General features: G+C 42.2%; 1 protein-coding gene across 1 annotated transcript in view; it reads right to left on the bottom strand.

The window, feature by feature from the left end:
• Positions 1-9,019: 9,019 nt before the first annotated feature.
• LOC101847436 overlaps positions 9,020-12,449 on the bottom strand; it is a gene marked incomplete in the record, with an annotated part of 28,664 nt that continues 25,234 nt past the window's right edge. Inside the window, 1 exon segment of the mRNA XM_005102218.2 lies at positions 9,020-11,761. Within this exon segment, the coding sequence (XP_005102275.2) occupies positions 9,981-11,761 (1,781 nt within the window).

Raw genomic sequence — 12,449 nt, 5'->3', positions numbered from 1 at the left:
TCTTTTGTTTTCTTTGATTGTTTTTCTTTTTCTTTTTTAATTGACTTCTCTTGATTTTGTTTAAGATTTATTTTTTTTAAATTATGACATGGATGTTTGATGTCTGTGCCATTCTGTCGATGCATGTACAGTAGTTTAACATTTTATTATTATTATTATTATTTTGCTCAAGGAGAGCAAACTGGATTGATTTTTCCAGTGATTCAAAAGTTCAAATCTTGTTGAGTTTACAGCAAGAAGTTTTGTAAGAGCACAAAAAACTAAAGGAAAAACAGGTCTCTCAACTCTCAGCTGTTTCATACCATCCTACTGTCCAGGTTAATGACAAGATTTCTATTGGAAGTGTGACCATAGAGTGGCACAAATCTCTTTGAGTAATGAAGGGCTATGTTTACTCATCCCTTTATTTCAGTAGGTCAAGGAATTACACAGACATTTTTAATTGGTTCTTTAGTGCCATGCATTGCTGAACTACGATACCCTATTAAATGGAAATCTACTTTGGATTATTAAACTCATGGATTGGCCAGGTATTGGAAGAAAATGTCTCATAAGAGCTTTTATTTTGTACCAATTGAAAATATGGTCATATCTGCCAAAAATCACCAAGAAGGTTTATTTAAAATTTATATCATGAAGACAAAGATGCTTTCGAAGGAAGATTGCATTTATGTGGATCTGTTCAAAATCAGGACATTTGTCGTTGATATTACTTTTCTTAGTTGTTTTTTTTTTTTCACTTATGAACTTATGTTCAATGAGTGCTTCTCTTGAATTAAAAAAACACAAATTTGCAAAAAAGCTCCTCCATAGCTGCAACACTATGTAGAGTTGTAGAGATTCATTCTCATAATCTTTTTAATAGATACATCACTTGTTCCAGAATGGTGTGAAGAACTGTGGTAGTCTCTGAGATGACAATGAGCCCCTGCCTTCATGGCAATAGGCCTATCATCATCATATTTTGTGGGCAATTCCAGTGAAATCTTTTACTCTCATCATGTCATGTGGTTGTAACAAAAAAGTATGTTGCTTTTGCAAGGACAACTACGTAAGTAGCAATACAGGAGTACATGTATCTATTTACACCCACCAGTAAACAAATGTTATGCGAGCGGGCAAAATGAGTTACTTCTTGGATTTAGGCCCTATGGAAATGGAAACGATATGATAAAAGACATGTTAAACTTGAAGAAAATGGCATCAGTTCAAAATCTTCAAATTGGACCCACGGTTATATTCTCAATCGATGTCCCCACTTGCTGATTGTGAGAAGTAACTGGCTTTATTGGAAGGCCTCACTTATTGTTCATGTCACATACATGCCGGTGATACAACAATCACTGTCCTCATTTTGAACTGTTTTACTTCATGAACGTTGTGTGAACACGTCTCCTGTTGGCGTACCGTGATTCTAGACAGCAGAGACATCAACTACAAGCTTTCTCTACTGACGACTGTGGTGGGATCGAGCCATTATTTTTACATGACAATGAATTTGAAACACCTCTATTTCTCATTCATTACTGTATCGAGTCATGTTGGCACTCAGTATTTCTTTGAACTTCACCTGTGAACATGTCCTGTAGACAGTCGCAGTGGGGTGAGTGGTTGGCGGGTGCTCTGGTGTGGTTTGCTCCTTCTTTCCAATTAAACATCTATCGTCCTTATCTCCCCTTCTTTTTTATGTTTGTTACTCTCTCGTAACACCTCTAATCTTCTGGCGCTCATATGACCTTATGCAGTTGCGAGTGCCGTAATACCTCTACAAAAAACAAACAAACAAGAAGACAAATGGAGTCTCACAAATTTCCTGTGCTGTCAGTTCTGTAGCCCTACATTACTACTGCTACTACTTGTAACTGTTTGCTTTTATGAAAAAGAGATGCTGGCTCAATATGAATCTACTACATGTACTCAATGAACGTGCCGTCACGTAGGCCTATTGTCTTTGCAGTAGAATCCTATCTGTCCCCAACACTACAGATTTACCTCCTTACACTTACAGTACTTACACCCCCCCCCCCTTCCAATCTTTATCTAAACTCTCTCTCTCTGTCTTTCTCTCTCTCTCTCTCTCTCTTTCTCTCTCTCTCTCTCTCTCTCTCTCTCTCTCTCTCTCTCTCTCTCTCTCTCTCTCTCTCTCTCTCTCTCTTCAACACCAAGGAGTCAAACGTCTTTTTGATTGTTTGTCCAAGGCAATTTGATTGAGGCACAGAAAATCATGTGTTGAAGTTAGTCCTGTAGTGTAGTCTCCTGTTTTCGAGGCCACAAAGCTTAATCCAAGAGGAGATTCCCCCCCCCCTCCCCCAGAAAAGACTTCCCAACAGAGGGAACAGTTCGGAGTTGTAGAAGCAAAGAAGACAGGCCCTGTGGCGTGGATGTAGGCCTACTGCATGTCGTCGATTAGCTGTTCACGTATACCGGTACCAACTTCCAAGTCACAAAGCTCAAAATTATGGATTTTTAAAAAGAAATCTGCGGCATTGGCTGCATCACTCAACTGCGTATGCTTGAAATTCAGTTGATAAAAATCGTGGGGAAAAACCAAAAACATATAGGCCTACATGGACTGCTCAGTGTAAGTGTCGTCACAGGTCACTAATCAAACTGGCATATTATGGCAGTCTTTTACCGTACCATAAACAGTCCACATGTCATGCTGGGGTACGAGTACAATATGTATTTGAGGAGAATGAACTTTTTTTTTTCACTCTCCTGAAAAATTCTGCTTTCTGGGCTTATCATAGGGGGCCATTCAAATATAATCTTACGCCTGGGGGAGGGGGAGTCTTGAACTTATGTAATATTACACTTTTGTGAGGTGAAAAAATGTCTTTGACATAATGATGAACTCTGCATTTGTTGATGATAACTAATTTCACTTTTTTTTCAGCATAAATGATCAGTAGAAATAACAGAGATACAGTGGAATCCTGATAAAGTCAACTCTTGCTTACAGTCAACACCTCACTGTAGTCCCGTCTCTTTCCTTCTTTGTTAATGGGGTGTAGCTATGGTCAACACCCAAATGCTATATATTTTGGTCTAATGTTTGCTTTTCTGCATCAAAGGGGGTGACATAGTACAAAAAAAGGTTACCAAGCAAAAATTCAAGATTTTAGCCATAACAATCCCGAGCCATCAAAAATAAAGGATTGATTCAGCATTTTTAAAACCCATTTTATATTTTGTCAATCATCAACACTCATCAAGATAGAAGCCTAATATTTGGCATGGCGATTACTGTTGGGGGGGGGGGGGGGGGGGGGAAATGTAAGAAAAGTGTAAGAAAGGGGGGAGGGTCAAAAAGGTGTAAGATTACAGCCCTTTAATTTTAGGGAGTGCTTATTTAGGCCACATATGGCCTAAATAAGGTAAGGGAGGGGGGTTTAGCTTATTTAGGCCACACATGCTCAAACTACCCTTTTCAGGCAACTGAGTTCGTTCCACTTTCATAATGGTGCACCTTTCTCATTTAGTACGGTTTTGTCTCAGTGTACAACTTATAAATCATAACCATAATGAATATTGTAAAGAACAAAGCACAATACGCAAAATTTTGCTCAATCCCAATGGTTTGAATGAGGGCCAGATTTTTCCTTCATGGAGGGGCAAAAGCTAGGCTACCATTTTGGCACACTTTGGTCAAGTGAAAAGGTCAAATCCTCCGAATGGACTTCCGGGTTAAATTTGGGGTATAAAAAGAGTGTACACTACGTGGCTGAGTCAAAGTTACACTATCTTTGCCTGAGTGACACTCTCTCGTACTGTCTCGTAGTAGTACATGTAGGCTAGTAGGCCTAGTAGTAGTAGTAGCAAAGATCGTGTAGAGAATATTTGGTAGTAGATTCTATCTAGTAGGCAGTTTAGTGAACGTGCTCAGGGCGAATCAGCCTCGATAAGCCCCGTAGACTTTTGTGATCGGCCACGGAGCCTCGTGTTTTGATGGGTCTAGATTTAAACAACTCAGTGTTATTCGCACTGCCACATCCGACAGGCCTAGATCTACATCTTTTTAAAAGGAAAAGAAAGATCATCAAAATGGTTGAATTCGCGTGAAAATCGATTTGGTAGAACTAGAACTATTAAAATTTGCTTCTGAAAACAAGGCAATTTTTATACGAAGGCCATTTTTATAACTCGATGAAATAAAAACTACTGGCTGTGTACTGTGTTATTCTGTATAAAAATAAATTATGAAACTTCAGGACGTATTATTATTTTCCAGCATCTTTTGACGCCTGATCTGTAGAGGTTGAAGTTTTCACAACACTAATAGATCTAGTAAGAGGGTTAGGTAATAGGGCTTTCCGTAAAAAATGCATAGATCTACAAAAGCCGAACCACCGAATCGACCGGGCACCTCGCTCTCCCCTGCACACTGTGATAACGTGTTGCTGCGGTATCGCATTATTCAACTATTAATACGTGCGGCTATGGCAATTGAGATGTACTGACTGAAAAAAATTCAGTTTTGTTTTTATTTTTCCATATATTTGACTTTAATAGTGCAGGCGATAGCAAGATCTAGATTCCCTGTCTAGAATCAGTAGTAGCAGGCCTATGCTAGAAGCAGCCAGAGAGCCTACAACTGCTAGATCTAGATCTAACTTATTATTGCTATGCCTTTGGGCTTTGGAATTGAAATAAAACGAATTGCACAGTTCTAGTTACTTTTAGATTCAGCAAGTAACTGTATTTCTAGAGTCAATAATAACAAATCTCAGCATAACAATCACTTTTACTTGTATTAGAATAATTAGATCCAACTTTTTTTTCTAAAATCTGTTTTGTGCAAACTTAATATTTTCTCTACTTGTAGAGCACAGAATTTAGATCTACATTGTAAGCCTCCTCTCAGTCTTTTAGTATGCATTATAATAAAATACACACACACAAGCACACACACACACACACACACACACACACACACACACACACACACACACACACACACATGTATATATATATATATATATATAGAGAGAGAGAGAGAGAGAGAGAGAGAGATCTATAATCATTTTATGTTGATTTCGGGATATTTTTAAAACTCTTTTTTTCAACATGTCATAAAATCAAATTGTGCCATTTTCTTTGAAAAGAATAGCATTAGCAGTGGACTTTTTAGACAGCGAGTCTCTGATTCAATATTTTAAAAAAAATATGTTAATCAATGAAAATTGCAAATTGATAATAGTTTAGTCCTGTAGAGGATAGGTGGACTCAGAGCGAAATACTAGGTTTTAGGATAAAAACCCCGGAGTCACCATAGTGAAATAAGGTTTGGTTTAAGTAAGGATTGGTGGACCCCGGGGTCAACGTAGTGATAAATAAGCAGGTTTAAGGTGGTCTACCTAGCGAAATACTAGGTTTTAAGACAGGTGAACCCCGGGGTCACCGTAGTGAAACAAGTAGGTTTCTTTAAAGATTGGTGGACCCCGGGGTCAGCGTAGTGAAATAAGTAAGGTTAATTTTAAAAGGATTGGTGGACCCCGAAGTCACCATAACCGCAGAGGAATAAGAAGGTTTAATTAAGGATTGGTGGACCCCCGGGACACCTTGATTAAACCTACTTATTTTACTACGGTGACCGCAGGTTCCACCTATTCTAAAAACCTAACTAGTATTTCGTTAGGTAGACCCTGGGGTCCACCTTAAACCTACTTATTTCAATACGTTGACTCCAGGGTCCACCAATCCTTAAAATTAAACCTAGATCTACATGTACTTATTTCACTACATTGACCCCAGGGTCCACCAATCCTTAATTAAACCTAGATCTACTGATTTCACTACGTTGACCCCGGGGTCCACCAATCCTTAATTAAACCTATATCTACTTATAATTTCGCTACGTTGACCACGGGCTCCACCAGTCCTACTATAAAATAAACTGAGATCTACTTATTTCACTATGTTGACCCCGGGGTCCACCGATCCTTAGTTAAACCTAGATCTACTACTTATTTCACTACGCTGACTCCGGGGTTCACATCCTAAAACCTAGCATTTTGTTAGGTAGACCCCGGGGTCCACCTATCCTTTTGGCTAGATAGACCCCGTAGTCCGTCTATCCACTTTTTTAATAATAACTGAAAACAATATATGCCAGTTGTCATGAATAGTGAAGAAAATTGCGGGGAAAAAAAGACAATGAGGTAGACTATAATTTGTCCAAAAAATTGCAAGTGCAAGTGAAGATCATAAAATAATTGTGTTATTTTCTGGTCATCTTTCCCGGTTTATAAAAAGATTCCAGTGGGCCTACTACTAGATCTATGTATCTGAAGAACATTTTGCTTGCCTTTATTAGCTTTTTTCATGTACATGAAAGCATAGAATATATAGTTTCACACATATATATGCACAATACTTTGAAAAAGAAAGATAAGGTCATTGTTGTTTTGTTTTTTTACGGAATCCGTTTTACGTTGAGAAAAGCGGTAAAAACAAGTTTAAAAATTTTAAGAATGCCCATAATATTAGTATTAGGAATCCGAAATTACTACCTAGTTGGCTTACTCTTTAATAACCATGAGCAGTTAAGAAAAAAAAAGACAATGATATAGGATTTGTCTAAATATGACCATTAGCAATAAAGATGTTGCCCATTTTGTCCAATTATCCTTGCAGGTAAAATCACCCTGCACTGTACCTCAATAAGCACAAAAGGAATATTTCTGTGACTTTGTATAAAGGTGTGGCCTAAATAAGGTAAGGGAGGGGGGTTTAGCTTATTTAGGCCACAGGTGAGGCCTAAATAAGGTAAGGGAGGGGGGTTTACCTTATTTAGGCCATATGTGGCCTAAATAAGGTCACCCTTAATTTTAATAGGTTGCCAGCGATATAATGTTGTGAGGGGGGGGGGGGGGGTGCTCTTGTGGTCTAGAGGTTACGGTGTTTGCCTCTCATTCTATAGGTCCTGGGTTCGAAAACTTACTTACAGCGACGGAAAATTTTCTTCTCTAAAAATTCCTCCTTTCACCCCTTTTCCTGCTCAAGCTTGTTCTGTCGTCTGCTTTCGTTTCCACTTTCTGCTACTGCCTACTGCTCCTTGGCTCACTACTGCTATCTTTCAGCCACACCCTTGATCTTAGGGTTAGTTCTTGCACACCTAGATCTAGTCTTCTCAGAAAAGAGCGAAACATCTCGGAGGTCCCATGCGCAAGTTGCGCACATTTAATCCCTTGGGGGTCCAAAATCGGTAAGGGTAGGCTTCGGCCACCACCTGGGCAAAATTCAAAATTAATTCCTACCAAACTGATTTGATATGTAATGTTTAATGTGTCCCGCGCGCTCCTATGATCTTATGTAATAGGGAGCCCTGTAAATTAAAACGCTTGCGAAAACAAAACAATGGTATAATATCTTCCTTGGCTAGCAGATGCCGCATGGTTCATTCTTATAGTATGGGCCTACATGATGTGCTGATTCTTAATCTGTCCCCATCGTTTTGTGCAAGAAAAATTCTGAAATTAAGCAAACTGAGCCCAAAAATGTGAAATTGTGCGATTCTGTTAATTTTTTAAAAATGATTAAGGAAAATAATCGAAAATTATGCGGAAAATGATCAAATTATGCGGGGTGCATAAAACCACGGGGACAGCTTAATGAACAACATAATACCAGTGCCTGATTACTCAATCTTGTTAACAGATTCCAGAATCCCATGTTGTGCATCATGTATCAATGATCACTCTTTTCAAGGTCACTATGGACCAAGGTTGATGCTTTTTGAAAATTACCCTCGCCCTCATAAAAACAACAACCCAAACAAACAAACAACAGCAGCCTTGAAGTAGTCGAAGCGTGGATCATTTACTTCTGCTGCTGCTACTACATGTACTGCCACTTACTACTTAGGCGTACTCATGTCATGTAAGCCCTATAATATAACACATAATACAATACTAGATCTATGTTTAACAACAGTATACGGTATTTCTCAAAACAGTTCTTTTTATTTCTGTAAAATAAAGTCAAAGAGCATTATGAAAATCTAATGCAGATTGATGGGGAAAAAATACATTATTTGATAGCGTGGTGATTAGAAGTAGAATCTGTAGGCTACTATGTAGTGTTTAGAATTAGAATTTTAGAAAATAGCAAAAGATTTGTTTTGACAATGTAACTTTCAGAAACAATCTCTCTCAACTTCTTGGCGATCATTCAGTGCAGGCTACCATTTTTTTACAGTCAAACATTAACAACATACCGTACTGACAGTAATTGACAATAATTTAAATTACAAAATTACACCACCGCCCCCTTTTTTGAGATCTTGCGGGAAAACTCGGAAGCACTAGATCTGTCCAGGTTTGTCGGTCTCAGTCCTCCGTTTGATGGGCCCACTCTCATGATGAGTACATGTATATATATATATAGGGGGGGCTCTCGTGGCCTAGAGGTTAAGGTGTTGGCCTCTCATTCAAAGGTCCCGGGTTCGATTCCGGGTAGCGACCAAAAAATTTTCTTCTCTAAAATTGTCTCCTTTCACATCCTTTCCTGATCTCTAACAATGTTCTGTTGTCTGCTTTCATTTCCACTTTCTGCCCCCACCCCCTCACCTCCTTTGCCCCCTCCTCTGGGCTCCTGACTCTTTCTGCAGCCTTTCTACTGCTACTCCTTGGCTTCTCCTAACTGCTGTCTTTTTGCCACACCCCTGGTCTTCTGGTAGGAAAGATCTACACCTAGCCTTCTCGGAAAAGGGCGAAAAATCTCGGAGGGCCGTGTGCAAGTTGCGCACGTTAAAGATCCCTTGGTGGTCTAAAATCGATAAGAGTAGGCTTCGGCCGCCACCCGGGCAAAATTCAAAATTTCCTACCAACGAAAAAGTATTAGGTGTGTCCCGCGCGCTCATATGACCTTATGCAGTTGCGAGCGCCGTAAAACCCTATACTAAACAAACAAACAAACTTATATATATACATATATATATATATATATATATATATATATATATATATATATATATATATATATATATGTATATATGATAATGATGTAAAGACCTGGATCGAGGGTGTGAAGGATACCCTGAAAGCATACAACATTCCACACAGACAGGCCATCAATCTTGCTTGAGACCAAAAGCTCTGTCTACCCTCGTCGCCCTTGAGGTACAAGAGGACGGATGAAGTAAAGTAAGTAAGTACACATGTAGATACTATGATATACGAGTGAAAGGTTCATGCACTTTGTTGGAGGCCGAATCGCAGTTGCAAACCTTATCAGTAAGTAAAGGTGGGGCAGCGCCATAACCTCCATGGGTAACGCTCATGTTCTCTTCCTGGCCTGGCCAGTACTCTGTGAGAGTTTCTTAAACCCTTTTTTTCCACTAGTTGAAGTAGACTAGGAAGAGAGAGAAACCCTTCTCGGTTACATATATATAAATGTATTTCAAACTGGTTCTGACCGGGTTTTTTTCCTTCAGAAAAGCGTCTGAAAGAGCAACTTTTTTGTCTGACTTTGATGTCGATGAACATTGTGAGATAGGAAAAAATATCCACATCAATTCTTAAAACCTCCCTGAGATTCAAACTACTTTGGTTGCAGATAATGTGGACTGGTTTCCGAGCAAATGGATTACTTCATCTTATTTTGTAAAGTAACAGATCAATCGCGCGTTCGGGAAAGTCCCCACTAGTCAAACCACAAACAAGACAGTTCCCTTCTCCCCAGTGGTTCAAGAATCGAGTCTCAAAAAGCAGTCAAGCTGTGGACACGTGGTACTCTTGGCACTTCCCGTACCATACTGTGTAACCTTCACACTGAACTCATGGTGGATGGACGCTCGGTCTTGTTCTTTTCCTCCTTCAAGGGGTCTGCTTCACTATAAATTTTGAAACATAAAATACTTTTTCTCAATTTACAAAGCGCTGCCCCCACTCCCAGAGTAAAAGTAAAAGTGAGTAATAAAGTTGAGCACCCCCCAACAACACATTTCACAGTTTGGTCCCTGTGTGTCCGTGAGTGTGTCAGACTTGCGACATGACCGTGACGGCGTGAGCCCGGGAGTGGTAGGAGAGCAGTTCCGCTGACTGTGGCCGGCTGGCTCCCCGTGGCTCCTCTGTCTGTGCCAGCGACAGTTTGTACGCCTTCCTCCTCAGGCTGTTGAGGGCCAGGTACCGGCGCCGCGAGTCGTTCTGGTTCCCGCCCCTCCTCCGCGCCTGCGCCGACGGCGGGATGTAGTCTCGGGCGTGAGCGCTGCGACTTTTGGCGGACGAGCCACGCAACTCCTGTGCCGCTCTAGCCCCGGGCAGAATTCCGGGAAATTTGGGCTTCTTAGGGACCTCGCTGGGGGATTCTTCCACGTCGCAGTCTGTGATCTCGAGGTCGGTGTCGAGGTCACTGCTGTTGTTATTATTGGTGGTGATGAAGTTTCTGACTACTCCGGCTTCGCTCTCAACAGAGGTGGAGGAAGTTGTCCGGGCCACGCTGGTCAGGCCGACGGGCAGGAGGCGGGAGGAGGTGATTCCCTCTGTGTCGGACACGGCGTTCTCTGGCTCCGTCTCCAGGTCTGTGATGTCGCTATCCGCGATGTCCTGGTCGGAGAAACAGTTCCTGTCCTGCTCTACCGTGCTGATGTTGAGCCGCGGCACGAACAGCATGTCCTTGGCCTTCACGCTCTTCCCTTTGTTCTTTTTCTTTTTGGCACCGAATTTCTCTAGGGCCGCTTCCGTCACCTCGGGAGACAGCGCCGGGAAGTTGATGAGATCTGTTGTGTAAGGGAAGACGGTCTCGCTCTCCCCGTTCCAGCCTTTGACGGGGGTCTGCTTCACTTTTTTAGAGACGGTCGATCCTGGGGGGAAGACGGGAGCCGGTCTGTTGGGCCCGTGTGTTGGCACAGGCTGAGACACGTCCTCCGACTCCCCGTCCTCTTGGTCCAGCTCGGGGGACATGGCTCTCTCCTGGGTGCCGCCGTTTTCACTTTCAGCTTCAGCGGTCGTTGTTGATGACGACATGACCAAATCTTTGAGAAGCTCACCGATCTTCCTCTGGCGCTTCACGATTTTTTCGTTGATGACCTCCTCCGCTTTTTGGCTGCGCGGAGACTTGATCTTGATCGCTGAGACGGCGTTGTTATTTCTTGGAGACAAGGGCGCCACAGAGCTTGGGTTTTTTGACTTGTTTGGTGGTTGTAAATAAGGCGTATCAGGCCGAAGCAAGAAAGCGCTGCGGGGACTGGGGATGGGCTCTTTCTCCCCGTCGTTTGAACCGCACGTCGTAGCAGCATTAGCTCTCGCTACAGCCTCCACTTCCTTCATCATTTCTGGCTCAGCTGATTTGGAAAATACCTGCGGAGCCACTTCCTCCTTGAACATTACACTTTTAATCTTGTTGTTGTTGTTATTGTTATTACTATTGCCTTTAGAATCCACTTTTTTGCTTGGTTTGTTGAAGTCAAACGTGTCCGTGGACTGTGTTCGGTGCTCTTCAGTGTCAGCTTTGAAACCTGGGTTCACGTAACCGGCTACTCCGTGCTTTGTGGAGTAGGTAATTTCCGAGTCCCTGTTGTTGTCGTCCAAGGGGCGGGCATTGTCGTTCTGTTCCGTGTCCGGGAGCTCGCCCCTGACGTCCGGGGAGAACGCCCCTCGCCTCTTCATTACGTCATTGTCCTGGGCCAGCTCATCTACCTCCTCCAGGCTGAGCTGGCTGTGGAGGGAGGAGGAGCTGCCGTGGAGGGTCTGGGTGGCCGTGGTCACTGCGCTCTTGTTGCGCCGGATCACACGCTCGCCGTTCGTCAGCTGGGCAGCCTCTGTGGGGAGGGGGAAAGAGAAAAAAAAGGGGGGGTGGGTGAATAATAAGGCGTCGTCATTCGGCACACTAAGTTCATCTCTACCAACAAATATCATCACCAGTGTTAGTGTTACATGAGTTATGTCGTGTTCTGTCTCCAGTCGAGTTGATACACTGTAATAACTTTTGGACCTACGTAGTCAGCACAACTGTTGATTCACAGAGTCCTCATTGTGTCTGATCAAAACGGTACCTCCACTGGCACAATTCGGATTAGGGAAGTGCAGTAGGGAGGGTCATTCACACATCTACCACTTTGGGTTTTTTTCATTAAAATTAAATATACGGTAGGCCTTACGGTTTTGACAGCCACATCGACACAATGTAGATCATTTAGGATTAGGAGGCCGTTTTCCAGCCCCATCTGTCAGGGCCGGCCCAGAATGAGAAGGATACTACATCCCAGCAGAAAAACCAAGATACTGGATAAAAATCCCCCCCCCCCCCAACTCGGGAATCAAACTGGGGTCACCTGCATGTGACAGCCAAGCGGTCGGCTGCTACATCAACACCTAAGGCTCTGATTGAAACATAATGTCTGATTGAATCAAATTAGACAACGGAGACGTAGAAGAGGCAAGTGGAAACTTTCTCTCTTTCTCTCTCTCTCTCTCTCTCTCTCTCTCTCTCTCTCTCTCTCTCTCTTT

Source organism: Aplysia californica, unplaced genomic scaffold (assembly GCF_000002075.1).
Source record: "Aplysia californica isolate F4 #8 unplaced genomic scaffold, AplCal3.0 scaffold00317, whole genome shotgun sequence".
Taxonomy (NCBI): domain Eukaryota; kingdom Metazoa; phylum Mollusca; class Gastropoda; order Aplysiida; family Aplysiidae; genus Aplysia; species Aplysia californica.
The sequence above is the reverse complement of the archived record's forward strand: the minus strand, read 5'-3'. Positions and strand labels throughout refer to the sequence as shown.